Raw genomic sequence first — 26382 nt, 5'->3', positions numbered from 1 at the left:
GTAGTTCTGGGAGGAGGCAAACAACAGGTCTATCTCTGGTCTCCCCCATTTGTTTATCAAAATGTTGAATGTCTTTGGTTCCAGGTTCCAGGTTCCACTCGTGTGGGTCTATGAGATTTCTGCTTAGTTCATCTGCCAGTGTATTTAGCTTTCCTGGCAGGAACTGAGCCTGTAGGTGCACTTGGTAGCTCAAGGCTGTGCTCCACAGAGCCATGGCTAGTCTGCAGAGAGGGTATGAGTGGGTTCCTCCCTGCTTGTTTATGTACCACATAATAGTGGTGGTGTCCATCTTTACCATTAATTGTCCTGGAAGAATGTGGTCCTTGAAGGCTGTCAGAGCATTCTGTACAGCTAGCATTTCTTTTTGATTAATATGCAGGTGCATTTGACTTGGGTTCCATTTGCCCTGAATGCAATTCCCTGCCAAGTGAGCCCCCCATGCATAGTCTGATGCTTCTGTTGTTAGGGTTTGGGCAGCAGGGGGTAGAGTGAATGGCAGACCTTTGTTTTGGTGGCAGGCCTCTGCCCACCAAAGGAACTCTAACTGGAGGCAAGGTATGATAGGAACCATTGTTTATAGATCCTGAGAATGTTGACACCATAGGCTTTTTAGATACCATTGTAGTTTCCTCATATGCAGTCTTGCATATGGAATTAGGAGAATGCAGGAGGCCATGAACCCCAAGGCTTGTAGTATTTGTCTTGCAGATAGCAGGGTCTTTGTGGCCATTAGTTTGAAGTAAGCTGTCAAATGAACTTGTTTCTCCGGTGTGAGAAAAGCCATCTGGGAAGTTGTGTTCAAGCTTGCTCCCAGGAATATAATTTGTTGACAGGGTACAAGATGTAATTTCTTTTCATTTATGGTGTACCCCAGACAAGTTAGCACCTTTTGTACAAATGCCAGATGATTCAATGGTATGTCCTGGCTTTCTGCCTGAATTAGATAATCGTCCAGGTAAGGGTATATTTGAATATTTCTTTGTCTGCAAAATGCAATGACTGGAAGTAGGCACTTTGTGAATACCCTGGGCGCAGTAGATAAGCCAAAGGGCAGTGCAGAGAACTGATAGTGCATGAAGTCTGCTTTGAAGCGTAGGTATCTTCTGCAAGATTCCCTAACTGGGATGTGCAGGTAAGCTTCCTTTAAATCCAGTGTTGCCAACCAGCCATCCTTGCCTACCATAGGAAGCAACTGGTGAAGAGTTAGCATCTTGAATTTTGTGATCACCAAAAAAGTTTTTAGGATAGAGAGATGCAGAATAGGACGCCAGGAGTTCTCTTTTCTGGGCACCAGGAAAAGTCTCAAGTAGAAACCTTGTCCCCTTTCCTCTTCTGGGACAGTTTGAATAGCCCTTATACTTAAGAGAGAGAGAACTTGCTTTTGAGCCTCTGCCCACTGATTTGGGGGTAGATCTGGCAACCGTTTGGGGCTGGTAAAGTGTGGAAGTGGAATCTGTATCCTTGGGAAACTATATTTAAAACCCATTTGTCCTGGGTAATGATTTCCCAGTTTTTTGCCTGCAGAGCAATCTTTACCCCTAAAGGAGCAGTCAGTTGAGAAGGGCTTGGAAGTTTTAAAGTTAAGTCATTGAGACAGTTTACCATTGGGGGGGGGGGTCTTACTACTCCCTGCTTCGAAAGTGGGAGCCCCCCACTGCTTAGTCCTGTGCGTACCTTGGGACTGAAGCCTGGGTGTTCTGCTGGTTCTGGGTTTGGACTGAGAAGGCCTAGAAGAGGCAGAAAAGGACAATTTCTTAGAGGGCCAACCCCTACTAAATCTTGGAGGCTGTACTTGCAGGAAATCTTTCACAGTTTGCATAGATTTAGCTTTTTCCTCCATTTTTTTAAGTACTACTTCTGCTTTGTTGCCAAACAGGCGGTCCTGATTTAAGGGAGCATCCAGCAATTTAGCTTTAACATGATCTGGCAAAGATTGCTCCTTAAGCCAAGCATGCCTTCTAAGTAGAGACCCAGTGACAGCAGCCCTGCAAGATGCCTCTAGTGAATCAAAACCACATTGCAAAGTATGTTTTCCAACTTGTTCAGCAGAATGCCTTAAATCCTGTAAATCCTTATTTTCAGCACAGTCAGGAATCAACATAATTAAGTCATCCAATAATATGCTGCTGATACTTTAACATATGAAACTGGCAGTTTAAGGCCCTAATGGCCAAGGTTGCAGAAGTGTATACCTTCTTACCCCATCTATCCAGCTCCCTGGAATCTCTACCAGAGGGGGTAGGATTTTTCACAGTAGTAGCATTAATACCATTGGGTCCCTGTAAAATGGTCTAAGGATACGCAGTAGGATTTTTAAAGAGGAACTTGTGAGTCAGGAACCCTGTAATATCTATCTGGTTTTCTGGGAGCAGGAGGTAAGGAGTCAGGGGCCAACAATGTCCAGTACAGGGGGAATAGCTAAACGGCCTGTGTTGGGGCATGAGTAAGAAATCCCTAAGCCTCTTTTTTAGAACCAGAGTAATCCTGGCTTTCTCCAGCAAAAATGCTCCCTATGCAAGGTTTCATAAAAAGAGAAATCCTCTGGAGGGGAAGCAGGGGGAATAGAGTCCTCTGCATCAGAATCCTCATAGGTAGATAAGGGTAAATCCTGGTCATCAGAGGAAACAGAAGTTTCAGAATCCTGATCAGAAGAATCATAATCAGATTCAGTCCTAGGTCTCTTAGAGGGGGAAGGTTGGCTTCACCTGATTAAAGTAATAAGGTCTTCAGTTATTTTTATCATTTGTTTTTTAGGCATAGAGGCCTGACCATGCGGTGTGGGTGTCGGTTTTTAGACACGGATCAAGTTTTAGGCCTTGAAGAAGAAGATGGGGTCGGTTTAATATGCAAGTCAGTAGGCCTGAACACACCCTCAGAAGCCAGTGCCTGGACAGCGGCTTCGGACCCATCCAAGGTTGAGACATCCGCAGGTTCCACAGTTGAAGCATCTCGTGGCATACCGGACTCCGAATAGGTCTCAGTAGAGGCCTGCGAATCTGAAGTAGCGGGCATCAAGAGCTGTGAAAACGCCTCATTGGGTACCGACGAACTGGCAACTAGCTTAGGAGAAGCGTCATCGGCAGTTTTGGACCTAAGTGGCCTGTCTCTGATTTTATCTTTGCATTTTTTTGGAAAGTCGGTAGTCGGGTGGCTTACCAAAGCTACAGCTGGGTAACTGAACATAGTACCAAAATATTTAGAAGCGCAAATATACCGACGATGAATAGTTTGTTGTTTAAATAAGGCACAAAACAGACAGCGAGGTACGTCATGGTCAGAGCCTAGGCAAGGAATACAGTACGAATGAAAATCTTTATGAGGTATTTGCTTTCCACAAGAAATACAATTATTGACTTTTACTGACATCGGTTTAGAGCAGGAAAAAGTTTCCCCAATGGGGTACTTAGCTGTAGTTGAAGACTTTGGTTCTGAAACTAGAAAACGAAAATTTCAGGAGTCGGCCGACTGGCACTTGCGAACTGCTTCTGCTTTGGGGACTGCACGGCAAGAAAGACTGATGTAATGGCATCGGCTGCATACTTTATACCCACGACTACCTGACGTCATGGAAGATGAGACAACAACTGACGCAGGACCCAAGACTTTGATAATCAGGCCGACTGAGGGCTACTGCAAGTAGATAACCCAAATGTGATGACTGCAAAGTGAAACACGAAGAACATCTGCAACTAATTTGTGGAGAATGCAGAAGACTGCAGCCACAGAGTGCTATAACAGGAATGCTACCAGTGAGTTTCCCGATGGGGTCACCATAAGCCTGTCAAACAAAGAACACATGATGTTCAATTTTCAGTAAGGTTCCAGTAAGGCTAGCACCTTTGTAAGCACTCAAATTTCCAGACAACAAAACAAATATAAACATTTTGTAATGAAATGGCAGCCATGTTCCCATCAAATCGAATGAACCTCCTATGGGGATGCCAAAGAAGGATGTGCGCAGGGTATTCATAATATCCAATGACACCTTCATGACACCTTGCAGGATGATTGGTACAAGAGTCCCTATCCTGAAAGAAAGCATACATTCCTACTGCATAGAAAAAGTGACTCCCCTTGACTGGTCAGTGACTTTACTCATTATTGCTCTTTTTCTCCAGTTCAGCATTTTTTTCCCAGAAGCCCAGCATTGGGAAAGCAGATGCCTTATCTCCAAGTCATGCAAATCAAAGAAAATCAATGACTGCTTACAAAAGTTTACAATGTCTTGAATTACAGGAAAGTCCAGTGTCTAAAACTGGGTGGTGGAAGGGGCCATCCATGCACAGGGAGATGGCAGAAAGGAATCTGGGCCTTCCAAGTAGGGTCCCTTTGTAAATAAAACATACATACTCTTAACATATTAACTGATCTATGAAGACTACTCTCTTGATTAGTCCTATGGTTGGCTTTTCCTCTCTACAAGTTAGCATTTGGCATATTTTTTCAGATGCTCCTGGTATGACACACCTTGTAATGTTATGCATCAAGGAGAGGTCTCCAAGGATAAAGCTGTTGTATCTGTTATACCTAACACCGAGGACTTACACTGAGGGACAGAAAGTGGCAGTTGAGATCCAATGCAAGCAAAGGTAATGTCTTGCACTTGAACAACACTGGTTTGAAGTAACAGCTTGGTAGGGGGTAGAAATGGTGACTACAGCACAGGAAAATGATTTTGGGATGTTGGCCACATCTGGACTGGAGCACCAGGAGGAGAATGACAGGTAGTGATGGAAGTAAAGAAGATGATGGAGTGTATCCTCAGGGGAGGAGAATTCTAGAAGCCAAGAAATAAGGCTTTCACTCAAAAGTGCCCTGGGCCAGATCACACCTTTGGTACTGCTTGAAGTTCTGGTAACCAAATGAGGAACCAGACATCAGGTTACTGGAAGGAATCCAGAGGAAAGATATCGGAAACACCCAGGGACTGAGAGCTCTTCGCACCTGAGACAATATAAAAGGAAGACATGATACTGGCGCACACAATCACGTCAGAGAGGTGTGAAATGGTTATCCTGAATAGGAAGAATGAAGGGGAAGGAGGGACACAGGCTACAATGCAGTAGACTGTAGGGACTAAATGCTCATTGGGGATCTAAAAATACTTCAGACAGGGTTGCAGACATACAGAGAATGGACTACTGGAATGGGTGGTTGAGAGGGACTCTACAAAGGCATTCAAAGGTGCATGGCACAGATGGAGAAAGGGTAAGGGGACAGGTAGGAATACAAAAGAGGTAGAATGCACTTAAAAGGGAAGGCTAAAGATTTACTAACAATGTCTGCCATCAAGCAAATCCAGTATAGTCCCATGGCTGGGTGGAATTCCACCCAGTGGATCCATTTTGGTTGGAGGAGCTGAAAATAACTCCACTACTAGCCAGCCAGTAAGGATGCTGAGTTTTAGGAAACATCTAACCAGGAAGCCCGATAGTCTCTGCAGACAAAGAATGTTGCCTAGTATGTGAATAGCAGACTCCCTGACGGTCCCTGTGGGTCAAGGCAATAGGTCTGCAAGAGGACCCAAAGCATGTGAGGGCAGCTAATTAAAAGAGAAGCAGAATTAATCACAGTCTGGACCACTGCATGATGCATCTAATGGCACATCAAACCAAATTCCCTCCCCTACATGGGACAGAGGGAACAACAGACCATCACTCTTTGGGTAATGACAGACAAATAACTATTATATCCAATCTCTGACTACCTAACACTAGACACCCCCCAGAAAACTGTATTCCTCTCTGTAGAGATTAAGTCTTTATCAATGTCTCAGTTCCTACTCCTACCCCCACCCCAAGGAACTAAGAAAAGAAAGAATTTAACACATATGGTTCCACTCTTTTAAGAAAAACAGGGAAAAGGGAAAGTGGGTCCCACCCCATTCAGGAGACTACCACATCTGATGCACTTGATAAACTCTCAGAACACAGGGAAAAATAACAACATATGACACAAAGACATGCATACTAAAACAGACACTCAAGATCTCAAAAGGAGAAAAATCTCCATGAGGGGACAGAAGCAACCTTCAACCAAGGTGGCTCCATAACCCGCTGGAGCTGAGCCTCCTTTCTGCTTTCACTGGGAACCAAAGGATGGACTCGTCCTGGCCTGCAAGTGAAGAGCAGCCTCAAGCAATAAGCAAAATGAACATTTTGGGGATCCATGGGAAGCTAACAGAGGGGACATTAATCCACAAGGAGAGCCACTCCCAATTCAGTACAGGTGGAAGACTTTTTCCAGCAGTTCCTGACTCCTCCAGTTGGACACTATTCTAAGCTAGTCTGGACTCAGAAATTTTTTTTTAATTTATTTGTTAACCAGTTAAGTCTGCTGGACACAGTGAGAAACCCGGATACACTGTCTGTTAAGCAACTTGCTCAGTTACACAGTTTGCAAGCAAAGCTGAGAATCAAATCTATGACTATAGAATAAAGCTCGTTAACAGTCAGTATCCTTAATCCCCTGAGCTGAATCTTTTAGAAACATGCCCCAATCCAACAGCAAAAGGTAACACAGCCCCACCACAAAGAAGATGGTGAATATTCTGCTCACCGCTTAGAAGGGTTCTCCTAGCCATATATGGGCAAGAGTGATCCTTGCCCCTCCCAACCATTAATGGATATAAGGGCCAAAAGCTATATCCCTGAAATCAGTAACAGATTTGGGACGGTCAGGAACGGAACCTCACAAGGAGGGAAAAGACCCCCAAGAAACTAAGCTTACAACAAATAACGTGAAAGAAAGAGAGGAATTCAGCAAACTCAGTGACAATAAGATAGGATCAGCAAGTACAGTGCTGTTCCTCCATAGACTCAATCCTGAACCAGAACCTAATGCCATCCCTACCTCAAACAAGACCAAAGGGGTAGCCTCAAAGGCTAAACTAAGAATTTCACGCATGGAACTGCAGTGACAATCTGACTCAGATGCCAGTGGCTTTAGGGAAGGATGTAAAGTTTAGATATGAGCCCCTCTCTCTAAAAGGGATCTGCAAAATGGATTACTAGCAGACAAGTGGATAAACCAACACAAAGCAGGCTCCCAAATGTGGTGGGGCATGGAGCTGGTGCAAATCACAGGACCCAAAAAGAAGAGGGAGCTCAAGTGAGACCATTCACCCTAGCAGAAGCCACTAAAGAGAGGGACCCTAATACCTCAGGAACCAGGAAGTAGCATCCTAGAGTAAACAGAGGGAGTGGCAACAACACTTTTTTTTAAGGAACAGGAGTAGTCTCCTAAATTCAAAGAGTGATGGAGGTTAGACCTGTTCCACAGCTACCCTACGAATGGAAGTAGAAGAAAAAGGAAGGGAGGTCCAAAAAGGTACTTCCCCACTGCCAATCTCCAACGACCATCTCCAACACATGATATAAGGAGAGCTGCCACCATCCCACCCTGGTAACTCCGGAAAGGTCAACAAATTGGAGTAAACAAGTAAAGGACTTAAGAAATCCCAACCATCTCAGGGGCAGGAAAAAAAACTATGTACATTTGTCCTTATGTCAAGGGTGTTTATGGGGCCAGTCTTCCTTTTGGCAGACCAAAACTTTAGCTGGAAAGTATAGTTGCACAAGTCCTACTTACCTGTAACAGTAGGTACTGGAATTCCCCACTGCCTCAGTGGCATATAGGTTCTGTTCCTGTACAAACCCACACTGACAGCATTCCAGAGCTCAGAATCATCTGACTGTCTGTGATAGGAGACCAGCTAAGCCCCTCCCATCAGTGGAAGCCTAACCTGTGACAGAAAGCCAGTTATTCAGACTTTTAATGACAAGTAGGAAGGACATAAAAGAACCAGAAGCAAGAATTGCCTGAAAACAACTAATTCACAGTCACAAAACACCAACACAAATAACCACTGCTAGCCAACAACACAAGTTTGGATACCATCAAACTATATACAAATAAGGGGGATGGTAGGAGGGGGTGTTGCCTCTGAAGTAGTGTGAAATTCATACAGCTACTGCTACAGATAAGTAGGACTTGCGTGACTATACTATGTTCACCAATCACACTGTCTCTGTGACATATGGGCAGATTCCCAAAGCTTACCCTACCTGGGAAGAGAAAGGATGAGGATCCAGGAGCCCTTAGAGAATGGTCCAGACATAGCCTGCTCTGGAACTTGAGAAAGAATCCAGTTTGTAGTGCTTTGTAAAGGTATGAACAGAGGAACAGGCTGCTGCATCTAGAATGCTTCAAGAGCTCATACCTTTCAAATATGCTACTGAAGATAAGTCCGTAGTGGAATGTATCTTAACCTTGCCTGGAATAGATTTACCATGGTGGGAATAACAAAAAACAAAAACAGAAGACAACCAACAAGAAATCATTTGCATAGAGACAGGCTGAGCCAGTAGGAAATAAACATCTGTTCAGTTTTCCTGAATGGCATAGTTCTGTCCAGGTGGTACTTGAGCTGCCTGTATACATCCAAGGTATGCAGAATATTCTCTACCTTGTTTTAAGTTGTGGAAAGAAAATTGGAGATCAATGGCTTGATTCAGGGTAAATTCAGAAAAATACTTTGGCATGAAAGAAGTATTAGTGCATAAAACAACCTATCCTTGTGGAAAATCAGAAAAGGTTGGGCCACCATGACAGCTTGCATCTCAGAAACTCACCCTACAGATGTCAGAGCAATAAGCAAAACAGTTTTCCAAATGATGAACCTCAAATCAACCTGAAAGGCAGGTTCAAAAGGAGATAAGGTCAATTTTTCAAAACACAGATGAAATCCCAAGAAGACTAATTTGCTTTTGAGGAGGGTCTCCCTTCATAAACTGTCTGACCACAACAAGAGATGAATGAGGGGGATCCATGGGCAGACAAGATGAGACAGCCACAAGATGTACCTTGATAGATGCACAAGATAAGACATCATGGAGTAGTTCACACAAATATTTCAAATCTAAGGGGGTTGACACCATACCGGGCCTTCTGATATACATCATGCACCACCTAGAAAACCTCTTTCTCTTGTAAATATAAGATTTTGTAGTTGCATGTTTTTTTTTTTTGCCTCTTTCAATACTTGCTGTTTATCTTCATGGAACAAGTGTATAGAAGGTATCACAATAGAATCATTCAACTTCTCAGTAGCAACTGCTCCAAGATGGATGCACCAGCCACCTCAGACACTGTGAAAGCAGATCCAGAGCATGAGGAAACTTGTGGTAATTGCCTTTGGCCAATTTCATTAAAAGGAAGAACCAACTTTGTCTGGGCCAAAAAGGGGTCACCATAATGATCTTTGGAAATTCTTTCTGAATATTCAGAAGTACCCTGGGTATCAGTGATAATGCATAAAAGAACATTCCTTTTCAAGGGAATGAGAATGCTTCTGTCCTCCAAGCATGGCTGTAAAGATGTCTCAAACAAAATTTTTCCAACCCTCTGTTTTGATAGGAGGCAAACAGAACTATTTGAAGTGTTTCCCACATCTGGACCAAATCCTGGCAGGCCTCTATCCTGCGTTTTTACTCATGAGGGTCCATCTGGGATCTGCTTAGACTGTTTGCCACTAGGTTTTGCTCTGACGGGATGGCTGTGACCTGAAACATCAGAGAATGCTGTAAAGCTAGCCAAGTGATAAACAGGGTATGATCTTGTAACCAATAAAAGGGGACCTGGAGACCTTAAGTGGTGAAGACCTTTTAAGTACTGAATCCCTGCTTATATTTCTTTGATGTTTATGTGCTTTGTAGTGTCCAAAGGACTCCATTCACCTTGCATTTGAACTCCTCTGTACACTGTTTTCCATGCAAAATCTGACAAGTCTGTATGGACTGACTGAACTGGGGTCTGGAGGAAGTAGGTCTGGACTGAGAGAAATCTGATCCCTACAACACAAACTCTCATTTTGCAAAATCCAGTGCTGATACCTGGATCTCTGTGGGAAGTAGGTGCTGGGTCCAAAATTTTTATTTTGTTTTTTTTTTTTAAGTACGACTGAATCTTTGTCATGTGAAGCCTGATCCATGAAGGCTATGATTTTCAGAAACTCTCTTGCAGAGTCAGCTTCCGGAGGAGAGAAATCCCTGAAGATGTTCTGAACAGTCTGGACTATGTCTTCTGGAAGAAACAGCACAATTTTTCTGCGTTCATCATACATCCTGGGAAGACAATTCTTTGTGAGGGTGTGATGCAGGACATTTGCAGGTGCAGCTTGAAGTGAGCAGCAACCAGCATGTGATAAGCATAAATCAGATGTAAAGTCACCATTAAACAGTAGTCTGAAAGAAGGATTACATCAGTATGTATGGTGAGTATTTTGAATTTGGGTGCTGTCAGAAAGGGATCTGGGTGCCATCAAGTCTAACAGACAGAACCCACACTGTGAAAATAGCAGACTCCAAATCCGACTTCAGACCAGTGACAAGTGGCGTACCACAGAGTTCAGTCCTGGGTCCTCTCCTGTTTGGTATCTACTTTTCTGTAGTACAGGCTAACACAGACGGTCTTTGGCTAATGAAGTTCGCATATGACCGCCAACTAGGAGCCATAACTGAAACTCCTAACAATGTGGACATCCTACAAAAGGGCCTCACGGAGACAGATGCCTGGTGTCAAAGCCATGGCCTCAAGCTCAATGACAAAAAGTGCACTGTCATCCCCTTTGGTAAAAACTCTGTACCCATGAGCTACCACATAGGTGGTAGTCTACTTAACACCGGAAGTGTGATAAGAGGCCTTGGGACACAGGTGGACAGTAGTCTCTCCTTTAATAATCACATTGCCACAGTAGTCAGGAAATCCTTCTACATGGCACACCTCATCACAAAAGGTTTCTCATCCAGGAAAAAAGAGGTCATTGTTCCCCTCTACTCGTCGCTCATTAGACCCATTATAGAGTACAACGCCCCTTTTGGTATGTACCTCGCAAGACATCTACAACAACTGGAAAGGCCGCAGAAATACCTCACAAAGAGATTACTGGCCTCAAACAGATGCCCTACACAGACCGTCTCAAAAAATTCCAGCTTTACGCCGTTGCATATCACCTACTCAGAGGCAATCTCTGCCTAAGATACAAAGCTATGTCAAACCCAGAGCTACTGGACATGCTCCATTTAAAGAAATCCCAATCCCTCCATGCTACACACTATAGGGACCTAAACTTTGTCACCACAATAAACAGAACATGCTGGAGGGATAGATTCCTGTCCCAGAGACTTCCCATACTCTGGAACAAACTACCTATCTATATCAAACAAAGCTCCTCATTAGCACTCCAAGAAAAATCTTGATGATTGGATGGGAAATAGGAAAATCACCCCGGGGATCACCTCTGTGGCTCTGCTCGACAGGGGCACATGAAAATAATTTTCTTGGGTGGCGAAAGCCAGGGTACCTTTTTGGCTGGGCTTGACTAGGCCCTAGGACTGATAGCCTACTACCTACCTATGAACACTAGACTCAACAACGGCTCCTTTTTAGGTAGCAAAAATATTCTGGTTTTAAATCATTTTCCTTTTTTTGGTGCAGGAAATGGTTCTTTAACCCATGCTTGCAACTTCTGAAGGAGTACTGGAGAGAGCAGACATGTCTGGTCTGGACAGTGTGGGGAGGGGGGAGATCCCTAAAGGAAGGAGAATTTTCTGTCCACTGACAAGAATAACCTCACTGCATTATTCTCAGCACCCACTTGTCTGAAACTATTTGTGGCCAAGCTGCTGAATTGAGCTACAGCCTAGGGGAAAGTGAAATGGGAAGAGGGATAGGCTGAAGGGACAGGATGCCCTGAGTTTAGGAATAGTCATTCTTTAGCAGGGGAAAGATCAGTTTTAGGAAGTGAACCCCTTTTATGTGGCTTGGAAGTATTATCCCCCTCCTATGATTTCCTCCCGGTACCCTGACTTGTTAGGCTTGGATTTTTGTTTGTTCTGCCCCTTTGAAGTTGGGACACCCTGTCAGGGAAGAACCTGGGAATATGAAACACTCTAGATATCCCATGCATCTATTTACCCATTACAGTTTCACAGGTAAATACTAGACTAACAACCATTAGAGCCTTTATAAGACTAGCTGTGCATCCAACCTAGTTGTGTCCCTGTGTATCATGGGCATTTATTTTGAAAAGGTATGTCAGTTAGGACGTTTCTAAAGGTTATGTTAGGGGGAGTATGTTAGTTTGGGCATAATTACTGTCTGCCTCTGTGTATCAGAGACATGGTGGCCAGACTCTAGATGAACTTTAGATTTCCCATCCATTGGTCAAGGATATGCTTAAATAGAGTTAGGGATGGACTCTGCTTCACAAGGATGGGGAGCCTGTTCCAGAGCATGGGAATCCTCTAAAACATGTATCTGTCTCACCAACATGTCCTATTTATTTTGCAAGCAAAATTTAAATCCTTGGATCTAGTGGCTCTGATCCTGTTTGTTTTGCAGATGTGAAAAAGGTCCATCAGAGCTGGATCAGAGGATGCCTTCTATGCCAGGCATAGATCACCTCTCAGTAACCTTTCGGAGACCAAGTATAGAGATAGGGCTTTAAGGTGATCCATACAGAACAATGAATTTATACTTTGGATTCTCCTGGTAAGGAACATTTGTGGACATTCAACTATTTAACATGTCTGGTCAGGTACATGCTGAAGGGGGCATTATACTCCATGATGGGTTTAATAAGGGCTGAATAAAGTGGCACTATGACGTCCTTGGACCTGGATGCCATGCCCTTACTTATAAGTGGGGTGACAGAATGATTTTCTTACTGCCTTGGCCACATGTTGGTCAAAGGCCAGATAACTGTCTACATATGTTCCCAGATCCCTTACTACTGGGTCATCTCTAGGGGTGCCTTACTGATGTAGTAATTAGCCTGGGTGGCTGTTTTCCTAAAGGGCACTATAATGCATTTCTTGACAGTAACTTTTAATCTATGATTTTGGCACCAGACGTTTATCTGTGTTTGATTTAGACCCTCCTGTAAGATGTTTGTGTCATGGGAGATATCTATGACAGCTCCCATTTGCAGACATCTGTGAACTTTGTCAGCCAAAAGATCTTAACGTTAGCCTTTACCTCCAAGAAGTAGATGCCAAATAGGAGTGAGGTATCCCTCTGGTGACCAGTTTCTTAGTAGAGGTGGTCTCACCAATCCTGACTTCCTGGTTCTTGTCTGTGCACCAGCTGGCAATCGAGTGAGTCATGTAGGGGTTTATGCCCAGTTCGATGAGTTTGTCAACTATGCCTGAGTGGGGTATTGTATATAATGCCTTAGCCAAGTCAAGGTAGCCTCAAAACAAAAATCACCAAACCAACTAGGAACTGTCCGTTACAAACCAGGAAACAAGTAGCAAAAACACACGTTCAGTTCCAACGCAAAGGCAAAAAGCAATGATGAAATCCAGAGTATTAGAACACGATGATATTTATTAGATAGGACACAGGGATAAGCGCTTTCGCGTAACAATACGCTTCTTCAGATCACTACATAAAGAGTAACAACCATATTTATACATATCTAATTATCTTAAATGGTTCAATTAATTCAAACCCTCCAATGAACAACTCAAAGGAGATTATTCACTGGAGGTTAACCCTCTATGAACTGAATCACAGTATTGAAAACACTTCAAACACTTGAGTAAAATTATCTAAAGCAGTTATATATATATATGCGTATATATGTTCAAATGAAGTAAAATATATATAAAAAAAAAAATATATATATATATATATATATAATATATAATATATACATATAAAATAAGTATAGATAATAATACAATATTTTAAAAAAATATCAACATATATAAATACATAAAAAACTTCATATTAATTTGCCTGAACAACAAATACCAATAGACGTAACCGTCCAAAAGTGTTAAAACTGATATACAATAAGTACATATTGTATTTAATATTTAGTATAGGCTAACCTATCTTAATTAGCACTAAATAAAAATGGAAATAAAGATAAGAAAAAAGTAAAAATAAAGATAAAAATAAAAATAAAACTAATAATGATAAAAATATATATATATGTAAAACATATGCAACTGAATATAGCATAAAAATGGGCCATGATTCATGATATGAAAATAAATAGATAAATACCAAATGCATAATACAAATATCCAATTATCTACGAGCCTTGAGTATGGAACGTAGTGAAACATACGTATTCAGACCCGGTGGATAATGAGCTCTTAGTCTAAATATCCACTCCAGTTCTTTTTGTTCCAAATAGCTCAGATAATCACCTTTCCTCTGCCCAGATGGTACAATCTGGAGTACTCTGAACTCAAAGCCAAGGTGATTATCTGAGCTATTTGGAACAAAAAGAACTGGAGTGGATATTTAGACTAAGAGCTCATTATCCACCGGGTCTGAATACGTATGTTTCACTACGTTCCATACTCAAGGCTCGTAGATAATTGGATATTTGTATTATGCATTTGGTATTTATCTATTTATTTTCATATCATGAATCATGGCCCATTTTTATGCTATATTCAGTTGCATATGTTTTACATATATATATATTTTTATCATTATTAGTTTTATTTTTATTTTTATTTTTATCTTTATTTTTACTTTTTTCTTATCTTTATTTCCATTTTTATTTAGTGCTAATTAAGATAGGTTAGCCTATACCAAATATTAAATACAATATGTACATATTGTATATCAGTTTTAACACTTTTGGACGGTTACGTCTATTGGTATTTGTTGTTCAGGCAAATTAATATGAAGCTTTTTATGTATTTATATATGTTGATATTTTTAAAATATTGTATTATTATCTATACTTATTTTATATGTATATATTATATATATATATATATATATATATATATATATATATATATATATATTTTTATATATATTTTATTTCATTTGAACATATACATACGCATATATATATATAACTGCTTTAGATAATTTTACTCAAGTGTTTGAAGTGTTTTCAATACTGTGATTCAGTTCATAGAGGGTTAACCTCCAGTGAATAATCTCCTTTGAGTTGTTCATTGGAGGGTTTGAATTAATTGAACCATTTAAGATAATTAGATATGTATAAATATGGTTGTTACTCTTTATGTAGTGATCTGAAGAAGCGTATTGTTACGCGAAAGCGCTTATCCCTGTGTCCTATCTAATAAATATCATCGTGTTCTAATACTCTGGATTTCATCATTGCTTTTTGCCTTTGCGTTGGAACTGAACGTGTGTTTTTGCTACTTGCTACAAGTCAAGGTAGGCAGTATACACCATTTTCCCCTCATCTATTGTCTTGGTGACCTTCTCAAAGAAGTCTACCAGGTTTACTAGGCATGACCTTCCTTTGACAAAGCCAAACTGGGTTGAATCCAGTGTCTGAAAATTTCCTGTGTCTTTGTTGATCATTTCCATGACAGTTTGTTCCATGGCTTTACATATCAGACTAAAAAGGCTAATGGGTCTGTAGTTTTTGGGGTTAGTTGATGGTCCAGCCCTGTGAAGCGGGATAACTATTGCAGTCCTCCTTTCTTGTGGTACAAAGCCTGTTTTGAGACTATAGTTGCAAAGTGACAACAGATTCTGATAGGTCATGTTTCGAGCTATTTAGGAGGCATCCTGTGATACTGTCAGGGCCCAATGAGGCTGTGTTTTTGGTTTTAGCAAGCACCACCAGGAACTGCTCCCTGCTAATAGTTGGGCAGGGGGGTGCTATGCTAGTAGGTGTTTTATGGGGGGGGGGGCAGAGAGAGAGGGGAATGAAGTTTGGGCTGAATTTGTCAAACAGCAGATTTGCTAACTTGCTCTGTTCATTGAAGGTAGCACTAGTAACCATCAGTTTGGCGCAGTGCTGTGTACTGCTTTTGAGGTTATGAACATAGCTGTAGAAGGTCTTGTGGTCGTCTTTAGCCTGTGATGTGATCTTGAGCTAGTAACTGGCCTTGTTGGACTTAATTAGTCCTTTTAATTTCTTGTTTAGTCTAATTAGAGAGCTCTTATCACTATAGGAGTTGCTCTTCCTGATTTTAGCCATGACTTTTTTTCCTTTTGTTACATACCCTATTAAGGTTAGGATTTCAACATGTGGTTTGTTTTGTTTTGGGCTTACTTTTAGTAGTTGCACCACCTTCTAAACAGCCATTTACACTGTTGTACAGGGCTCTGTGAATAATTCTGCATAGACTGCTGTGAACTTGTGGTTAGGAGGGACAGTGAATTTTGGCAAACTAGCGCTTAATAGGATGCAATTTGCCTTGGAACAGTTCCTATCTGTTACAGGGTTTACTGGGGTTACATCACTGTTTTTTTATTTCGAAGGAGAGAGTTTTTGGTCCAACTTCACCAGTGAGGAAGTGACAAGTGGGGGTGGGGTGGGAGTGTAGCACTCTCCCATATTGGCGAGTACCAGGTGCATTATATTTGAACCTCTGGTGAGTGTGCACAGTATCTGGTCAAGGGTGTTTGTGTTTACCAGAGTATAGGCGAAGAGAAAGAAACAGGAAGATACTGAGCAAAAAAACAGCACTGGTAGAGGTTTTTTGTAGAATCCAGAACAGAAGCTGCTGTTAAAAAAGGGATTAGTACAGCATATAAAATATTGCATGATAACTATAAGAATCAATCAGAGAAGGTTAGAAAGGACTGGGAAGAGAGACTGGATAAGCAATTCACAAAACAATAATGGCGGGTATATGTATGTGGGGGCCCTATCAGCTGATCAAGTTGAAACCATATGATCGAGTTTTCGAAAACTTAAACCTTTTGAATGGAGATCGTGGTACAGCGAGGATTGGGAAATTTACCCTTTTCCTCATTGTACTGCAATCTCGGAGTTGGTATACATAATTTGCAGGGGGTGTGGGGGATGCAGCATCCCACATAGGGGGCAGGGTGACTGTAAAAATGTAAACATAAAAAGGTAGATTTTTCTTTTTTTTTTTTTTCCCGATCTTATGGTCTCTTGGATATTTTTTTCAAGTTTTCAAAAAGTCGATCATCTAACATAGACCCATGTATGTACAAAGTCTAGAAGATTTAGGATCTTTGCTTATAAGTGTATACATGGGTATTTATACCCTTAAGTAGACTCCAAAGAAGTTTTCCTCAGGTAGAAAGTAAATGTTGGAGGTGTGATGGGGAATAAAAAGGTAATTGGGAACATTTTTTGGGAGTCTAATGAGTTGGCAGACTTTAAAGATTGCCTGCAGACTACTCTATCAGAGATACTGGGTGAGCAAATTGGTATAACTAAGGAGATGACTTTCTGAGCTTTGATACAGAATTGGAATTGCCTAGATATTTTAAGGCCTTGCTGAGTCTAACTATGGTGGCTGCCAAACGAGCAATTACTAGAAAATGGAAATCAAAGTCTGACCAAACTGTACTAGAAGTAGTGAATATAGTAACAGAGATAAAACAACTGGAACTGGGATCTTAAGAAAATGGTAGGAGCAAATTACATAGAAAAAAATGGATATTGTAGGAACAATACATGCAGAATAAAGTTCTGGAGGAGGAATGAGGTCTAAAAGAAAACAGGATTTGAATGAGCTATGCAATGTTTGACTGACAATAATAAATTACAAGTGATGTATAGTTTGCAACTAAAATATGTCAGTATGGTTTGTTTTCATTTATATAAATGTATGATTGCATATGTCATAAATGATAATACAGATGTTTTTTGTTTAAAATGAAGGTATTTGTGTTAATAAAGTCTAAGAAATGTTGTGCCTGCAAGTTTGAGGCACTTTATATTTCCCAGTTTACAGAGCAGTACAAGTCCCTCATGAGTAAGGTATTTGATTTAATGGTGAGGGTCTCCAGTAGGTCTAGGTATAAGCTATGGGATTCTTGAGACATACAGGGTGACCTACAGCTTGCTAGGCTATAGTATTGGACATTGTCTATGGTGATTCACATGTGGATAAACTCCAGGGCATTGTCCTGTTTAACCAATCTACAGGTATACTTGTTAATGTAGATTGAGATTCCTCCACCTTTTGTCACTGTGTGTGCAGCTGATGGCCTAAATGTGTCAAAGTCACTTAAGTCTTGCACTGCCAGAGTACTTTCATGTCTTGGCACAGATGTCTATATTCTCTAGAGTGAGGACAGCTTGTAAAATGTTGAGTTTCTTGTTTAGGATCCAAGTAATGAGCAGTAACTCCTTTAGGTTTCCTTGGGTTTTATTTGCTACGTCAGTAGGTTTGTCCATTTGGCATTGCCTAAAAAAGGATCTAAGGGAATGGATAAAGCTTTAACCAATATTCGGACACCTAGGGGGACAGGTGCAGACCATCCTTTGTGAAACAGCATGGTTTGTTAACTGTATCTTCCCATGCTGACAAATATTAAATCCACCTGGAAAGAAATCACAAACTAAGCCAATTACTGAAGTCTATCATCTTTTGTTCATACTGTGGCATCATGCTCGGTGAAGGTAGAATATTGCTAAGTGCAAGAAACATACCTGGCTAAGACGCATATTCAGAGAGATTAATGATGTCTCTCTTTGAATAGTCCAGACAGGTATGTCTCAGGTCATAAATGCTTCCATGGAGAATGACAGAATCATACTGGTACCTGTGTTATCCCATTGCTTCAGAATCTGGGCAGCAGGACCAAAAACAAATTCAGAACTTAAAGAAGCACTGAAAATCTTAATTTTTAAATTCTCAAACATTTTTTGGTTCTGTAACCAAGCAAACCTTCTCAATACAACAGAAGTCACTGCATTTCTAGAAACAGTGTCTGCACTATCCAAGACATTCCTCAAAACATGTTTTGAAACCTGAGTCACATTACAAACAATCAAAGCAGGCAAATATACAGCAAAGTAATCTAAACTGTAAGCACATTGCAAAATAAATTTTCACACGAAGCCCTGATAATTTAGACTAAGTAATCTTTTTTTCTATGCAATTCCAATGCAATTTTATCCAGCAGTTTAGGGTTAGAAGAAGCCAAGGCTCTCTTGCTAGGTATGGTAGCTGGGTCAGCTGACAAAGAAGCAAAGAAAGCTGCAAGATCAGAATACACCTTGTATTCCCTCATAGCCTTTTTATGAACTGTTTCACTAGCTAATGGGGTTTTACATGCAGTACAGACATCTTCTAAGGCCAGTAACAGAGGAAGAACATCCAAAACATTTGGAATTTCATCCTCAATAAGATTATAACTCTACCCATCTCTGGTGTAGCCCCAGATTACTTTCAGCCAAATATGTCTCTAAACCTAGCTAACATCTGTGGAAAGGAGAACACTTGTTTGGATTTTTGAACCCATTCACCTTCCAAAGAATCAGACTGGATAGACTCTGAGTGTTTACTACTGTCTGCATCACAGTTCCCTTGAAAATCTGTAGTGCTAGACTAATATCTAGAGAAAGTAGCCCCACAGTCATTCCGAACAGGGGCATAGCCCTGAGATTAGCCCTATACATGGTAATAACCTGGTTGTCTGTTGTGGAGTAAAGTTTCTACTTCTTATCACTATGGGTTAAACTAAAGGACAAAATATGTGGGGAGAGATATTATGTCTGGCAAGTGGTCTCTTACATGACCTCTCCTGCACCTAAAAGGTTTGGTTCTGCTTTACCTGAACTAGGTACTGGAATAGCCATGGATGATATGTCTGACACCCATACCCCGTACAACAGAAGGCTGTGGACTCACACCAGAGGGTGTGGTCTGTAGGCCAGATTAGGGCAACAATAGAGTCACAAACCGTTGGTTGAGGCATGCTTTTATTGAGTCTTTTTCTTTTTAGGTGCAACTGGATTTGATTGGGGGGGGGGGGGGCAGGTGTATCAGGATCCATCACGTCAGGGGGGAAAAATACCAGACAGAATAATACACTGACAGTATTAAGGTCTAAGGGCAGCAATACCAGAAAATATAAACTATGTTCCCACACAGTAAACAGACCTAAACTGCATAAAGTATAGCAGACATAGTTTAAATTGTGCTAAGCTGTTTTACAATCTGCACAATGTAGTAAACTGCATACACTGTCACAGTACCAAATAAAATTCACTTGTCCAAATAATTACGAAAAAATCAAATATATGAAATCTTTTAAAGCAGTATAAGTAAGCATTTAATTAGAGGTTCTCTTGTCAGAAATGAAAAAAATTCACAGAAATGGCAAATATTTTGTGGTAAAATTTCGACTTAAAAATAAAAACAGCTATAGCAATATTAAATCAGTAGTAAATATAAAAATGAAGGAAAAAAGTGAAAAAATGCAACATTTTCCTGTCAGAACTTCAAAATGAAGCAGATATACAACAGAAACAAGAGACCTTTTGTTCAATTGAAAGCACAGAATCTTCAGTTTTCCAGAAGTCATAACACTTTAGAAATCCACTTAACTGCTTAAAAGCAGTACTAAGCATACAAACAACACAGTAGTTAAGTTAGAATTCCAAAAGGAATTAATTGCAGTAGTAAATAGCAATAATATTAAAATAAAAAGTTAACACAGATAAATAAACACAAATGTATACTTAACAATAAAACAAAAAGAAATCAAAAGTATATAATAATAAAGAGGAGGGGAAGTTCCCAAAGGGCTTTTATCTGCGTCTTGAAACAGTAATTCACCAATGCAGGCTGCTGAGGAGATTCAATTGTGTGAGTCCAATAAAATACTAAATGACTGACTTGCTGTGACAGGGGTTAAGCTTCCCATAATAGGAGACACTTAGCCAATCCTCTATCACAGAGAATCAGAGGAGAAGATGCTGAGCTCTGGAAGGTTGCCAGTGTGAGTTTGTCAAGCACATAACCCATTATACCACTAAGGCCGTGCGAATGATGAACATATAAAGTTTCTCCCTCACCCACTTAGTGCTTTCATTAATTTAAACAATAATTAAACAAGAATACTTACTGTTTGGAAACAAACCAGAATAACTCAATAAAAAGTGATCACAAACACACAAGCATTCTGGAGTCCTCCTCAGCAGCTAGCAAACAAAATTCAGTGTTCCATTACTTTTAAAATAACTTTTTTCTCTCTGCAAGCCTGTTTCTGTATCTTTTCTAACCACAGAACTCATGGCAAAGCACCTTCTACAAAGTAAAACAGTTTCAATGGTAGGAGGAAAATAAACAAAGAGGAGGCTGGCACTAGTTGATGATAGGTTTATAATTGTTGTACTATAATCTATGCTATTTAAAATGACACCTCCTATTCTGACAGACATTGCCAATACCCTTGCAAACAAAATTAGTGCCAACCTTGCCCTGAAAATTGTATTCTAAGCTCCAAAATATCTGAATCCCTTAGTCTCCCAGTTACCTCTAAAGAACGTTTACTGAAAGTGCTAATCAAGAACAAAAATACTTCCTCCACGGGACCTGATAATATACCTGGATGTTTCATTAATAATGTTATACATGCCCTTGCAGACACGCTCCTCAAACTGTTGAACCCAAGTTTAGCTATTGGTTTTGTCTCTGATGAGTGGTACACTGCAGTGCTGATAGTACTCAGTAAGGGTGGCCTTATAGCCAACCTGAGTAATTACAGACCTGACCTACCACTTATAAACCTCATTTGCAAAGCCATGGAATGTATTACAACTGACCGCATGAAATATGATATCAAATATCTTGTTAGACTTAACCCTAACAATCTGGCTTTGTGAAGGGTAAATCCTGTCTACTTAATCTGGTAACCTTCTTTGAAAGGATTATGGAGGCTGTAGATAGTAGTCATGTAGTTCATGCAGTGCACCTTAACCTGGCCAAGCCCTTCAATACCATTCCCCATGCTGGCATCATATACAAACTAAATGCTTTAAAAACTGACCCACATGTGGTAAGATGGATCTCAAGATGAGTGAAAGACAGAACCCACACAGTGCGAGTTGCAGGTGCCTCTTCAGAAAGAGAGAGACCAGCAGTGACCCCCCTTTTTGGCATTTACTTCTCTGATAAACAAGCAGCGAGTTAAGATCCCTGTCTAACAATGTGTGCAAACTGGGGGTTACTGTTAAGTCACCCTAAGACATTCAAAACTTCCAGAATGAACTTTCCCTAGTAAACTCTTGGTATATTAAAAATGGGCTCATACTAAATGTAGTATCATCACTTTTAAGAGATAGCCTCCCTCTCCCCTCATCACATCGTATAGACAATACACCACTACAAAACAAAAGTGCCGTCAGGGTCCTAGGTACTTAGGTTGATAGCCCACTCCTTTTTGACCATTATGTGCCAATGACCGTCAGGAAATCCTTTTATTTAGCTCAGCTAATTGCCAAAGGATTATCATAGAGTTCTAAAGAGGTTATCATTTCCTTATGCTCAGCACTGATCAGGCCAATTATAGAGTACAATGCTACCTTCAGGATGCATCTCACCAAACATACTAAACAATCAGAAGAGCTCAAAGATTCCTAACCAAAAAGATCATAGGCCTACAAGTCCTGTAGCTGCAGACAGGCCAGAAATTCTATCCCTTTATTCAGGATATTAAACAATTTTGAGAGGAGTTCTCTGTCTCTCTTAATACGCCATTACAGATCTGATTATCCTGGACCACTTGTTTCTCTGCAAATCCAATATCTCCACCAATACTACAACCGGGAACCCAAGTCTTCACTAACAGATAAATAAAACATGGTAGAGGCTCAGGTTAACAACACAGTGCCTCCCAAACCTTTGGAGTAAACTTCCAGCATGTTAAGCAGTGTGGCACAGTATCTTCTTTTAGAAAATCTAAATGATGGTCCTCCCTGAGAAAGGTGGTATGGTCTGTGGGAGGGTACTGGCAAGGCATGAATGGTCCTAAAACTCAGTAGCCTTAAAAAATGTATGAATTATCTGCAAAGCTGCCCTACCCATCCAGAAAGTTATTAAAACTGTACACTCCTACAGTCCTCGGCATCATGCCTGCATTTGGGACTTGTGACTGGTGAACAGTAATGCACACTTAAGCAACAGTGTGTAAAGAAATCATTAAAACAGCACTTGCTTTAGACAAGAAGCATATTCTGAAAGTGAGAAAAATGCTTACCTTTCTTCATTAAATTCCATCTTACTTCCAAATTCAACACCCAATACAGCATTGTTTATGCACCTAAGAAATATTCAAACAGTAAAAAGCATATTTACTTACAAGAAACAACACATCACTTAATATCAAGTACACATCACAGCAATGTATATGAAAACAAGTAGGACAACAGAAACATTCGTACGTTAACAGGGGTCCTTCTTTAATAGCTTCTATATTTGGTCTTTCTTTTCAATTAACCAGAATTCAGCATTCTTCTCATTGAAATCCCACATTCAGAGATATTCATGCACTTAGGATTCTGTGATGTAAAATGATGGCTACTTAAATACACATGCTTGTCTCTGAACCTCAGCAAGTTTGCACCCTACCCATTCTCAAGGGGACATCAAGTGAGTACTGCTAACCTATCAGCAAGAGTAAAGGCATAGGTTTTATTCCCAACTACGAGGCTCTTACTCAATGAGTCCTAGCTCAGCTGAATCTCAAGTAGCACCTCCACAGCAGAAGGAACAAGAGGACTGCTTTAATCCAAAGCTTAGATGACTGGCCACTTCAGTGCAGTAGTAGGTTAAAGACCTGAAAACGACCCAGGTTTGATTAGCTGCTCGGGTGACTGACAGAATTGCTAGGGTGGGATGGAGGTACGTTCATTCCTGGGAGAGAGGGAGGGAAGGGTGGGTGAGTGTCTCCCATACTGTTCCTGGTGAAAGCTAGGATCATACAGGGATGGCTTAGTCTAAGAGGGATTAGACAGATGGGATTAGATTGGGAACTTGGTTGAGGTTCCTTGGAGGTGAGGACGAGATGGCACACATTAACATTCCATGCCTGACCCCATGAGGTAAACATGAAGCCATGGATGGGGGAATTGCCCCCTGGCAGATCATGTACAGCCCCCCCCCCCAAGGATGTCATTAGGATTTACTTTGGCCCCAGTTAAATTATGGAGATAGTCCAGGGGTGAGAAATGGAGTCCCAGCAGATCCAACAGTGAAAGCAGGAAATTGGGGATGACTTATCATAATGAAGCAAGCGAGAAAAGCACCCCCCCCCCAACAAAAAAAATAAACTGAATCCTGGAAAACAGACTTTCCAAAGGTATCCATCTCCCTTAATGGCAGTCAACAATATTTAGTGAAGGTGTGACCTTGATGATCAAGTGTCTGCAGCCTACCTTTGTACAATGCAAATTCTTGAAGAAAGAACTAGGGGGAGCCACTCATTTGCTGAATTCAGCTTTGCACAAATTTCCAGTGGGTAGTTGTCTGACAGAAGGCGAAATAAAAAAAAGTGCAGTTGGCAATCCACTAAGTGACTGACTTCTTTTCAATCACAAGCCCTTCCCTCTGTGAAACAAAAGGATATGAACCAATTGGCAACAAATGTTGAACCAATCTTCCTGAAATTATGCACCCTCCTCGGGTAATAAATGAGCTACCAGCGCATGTTCAGAGTATGAAGGGTCCTTTCTTGGCTCTTTCTTACCACCCTCATGAAAGAAGAAGATTGATGAATGAGTCCAAACAGCCTTGGGACGGAGTAGTGGAAAGGGACTCCCCCTCATCGTGAGACTAGACATAGTCTACAAATGAGGGCCTAAAGCTCTGAACCTCAACAAGCAGATGTGACCACCAGAAGTAATGCATTATAAGAAAGAAACCTTACAGCTACAAGATCAAACAGGAGAGAGGCACACATGTCTGACACACAGCCCTGAATCCACTGGGGGAGGAATAGAGTCTCTAACAAGGTCATGACATACAGAAATAGTCAATGCATGTACACTGGCCTTGAAATAACTGAGACTTGGAAGATACAGGCATTAAACGCAAGTCAGAATAAACTGCAAACTAACTAAAAAGGGTAGTAACAAGATACTGCTCTTCTCAATTTAAGAATCTTTTTGATTTGGAGTTAGAGACCTGCCTACTGGATGGCTTCTTAGCAGCCTCAATAACCCTGCTGGAGACCCTGCAAGTATGTATGGCAGAATTACATGATATGCCTCAGCGGCCAAATCCTGAGGTGGAGCAGGACTGTCACCCCAGGAGTGGGACACATCTTTGCCCATTACATTGGCAGTTTTATCTACTGTTAGAGACCTTGTGGCAAGCAGAGAATGATGAGGATTAATCTTGTTTTTTAATCTCTGAACTTATTGAAAAAAAAAACATATCAGAAGGAATGGTCATAAGGCATGCAGGAACCTTCCCTACCACTGAAGAAAAAGCCTATCTGCTTCTACTTTCCCCTTGCTCTGTTGCACTAAACAGAAGAGAGGATCACATTCTCTCATTCTCCTGGGTAGCAAACAGGCTGACCTCACAGTGTCCCACTTCTGAAAAGTCCTGGCAAGCAACAGGGACAGGAATGGAAGCCTGGTTCACAACATCCACTAGCTCTTTCCCTTACCTGAAGATGTGAACAACTGACAGAAGGATGGCTCTGTCCAGGTTTCAGTGACAGAGAAGCATTGTTTCTCTTTACAGGGGATATGAACCTGTACCCCAGTGCTCGTTTAAAACATAATTTTTATTTACAAACTAAGGCAGGTAACATAAACAAAAGTTATGCACTTACCATAACGATAAATCCTTTCATTCCAGTCCATCTGATATAACATGTGTGTGCCCTCCTCAAGCCACCACTAGGATCAGAGCCAGTTGAACTAGTGCGCCAGCCTCATGCCTATTTAAGAATTCTTCCTTTCCATAATGCTACTGTTCTCCCAGTTAGCTCAGCTTTACCTTGGTGTCTGAAGAAAGAGGAATTATCTTTCTGTACTTCCTTGGACCCAAGGAATATGACATTCAGGTCTTATAACATGAAAGCAGGAAGGAGGGTAGACTGTTGTATTGTAATGTCTGCAATGAAAGTCTCCATCATTACAGTAAGCACATAACTTTAGTACCCCATTCATTCAGTTCTTCCAATCTGACATGTGGGTCAGAATCTGAAGCTACATAACTTCTGGGTGTTATCATGACAGGGACTCTTCAGGATGGAAGAGCTGAAGGATGCTACAGCTCTAGAAATACAATACAGCTTGTAGTGTTTGATGAAGGTATGCATAGATGGCCAAGTGGTTGCCTGGCATACATCTTTCAAGGAGTATGCTCTAAAGATGGCAGTAGAAGTAGCCATGGCTCTAGTTGAGTGGGCTTTAGGGTTTGGAAAATAATGTTTTTTGCATGACTTGTACACAAAGGAGATTCAACTGGAAAATCATTTAGAGAGAGAGTGTAAGAGTGATTTTAGACACATTTTCCCATTTTTTCTGTGCAAAGGAAATAGCTGATCATCTTTTTGGATGGAAGCAGTTCTGTGAAGACAAATATGTAGCTATCTATGAACATCTATGGTATGGAACAAGTACTTTCCTCTATTTTG

The 26382-nt window shown here is 40.9% G+C and overlaps 1 protein-coding gene across 1 annotated transcript in view; it reads right to left on the bottom strand.

Moving 5' to 3' along the window:
- ANAPC4 (anaphase promoting complex subunit 4) overlaps positions 1–26382 on the bottom strand; it is a 1069940-nt gene that overhangs the window by 231356 nt on the left and 812202 nt on the right. The window contains exon 25 of the mRNA XM_044062163.1: positions 22990–23052. Within this exon, the coding sequence (XP_043918098.1) occupies positions 22990–23052 (63 nt within the window). The remainder of the gene's footprint in view (positions 1–22989; positions 23053–26382) is intronic.

The sequence above is a fragment of the Protopterus annectens genome, chromosome 2.part1 (genome assembly GCF_019279795.1).
Source record: "Protopterus annectens isolate FY-2018-M chromosome 2.part1, PAN1.0, whole genome shotgun sequence".
Lineage (NCBI taxonomy): Eukaryota > Metazoa > Chordata > Ceratodontiformes > Protopteridae > Protopterus > Protopterus annectens.
The sequence above is the reverse complement of the archived record's forward strand: the minus strand, read 5'-3'. Positions and strand labels throughout refer to the sequence as shown.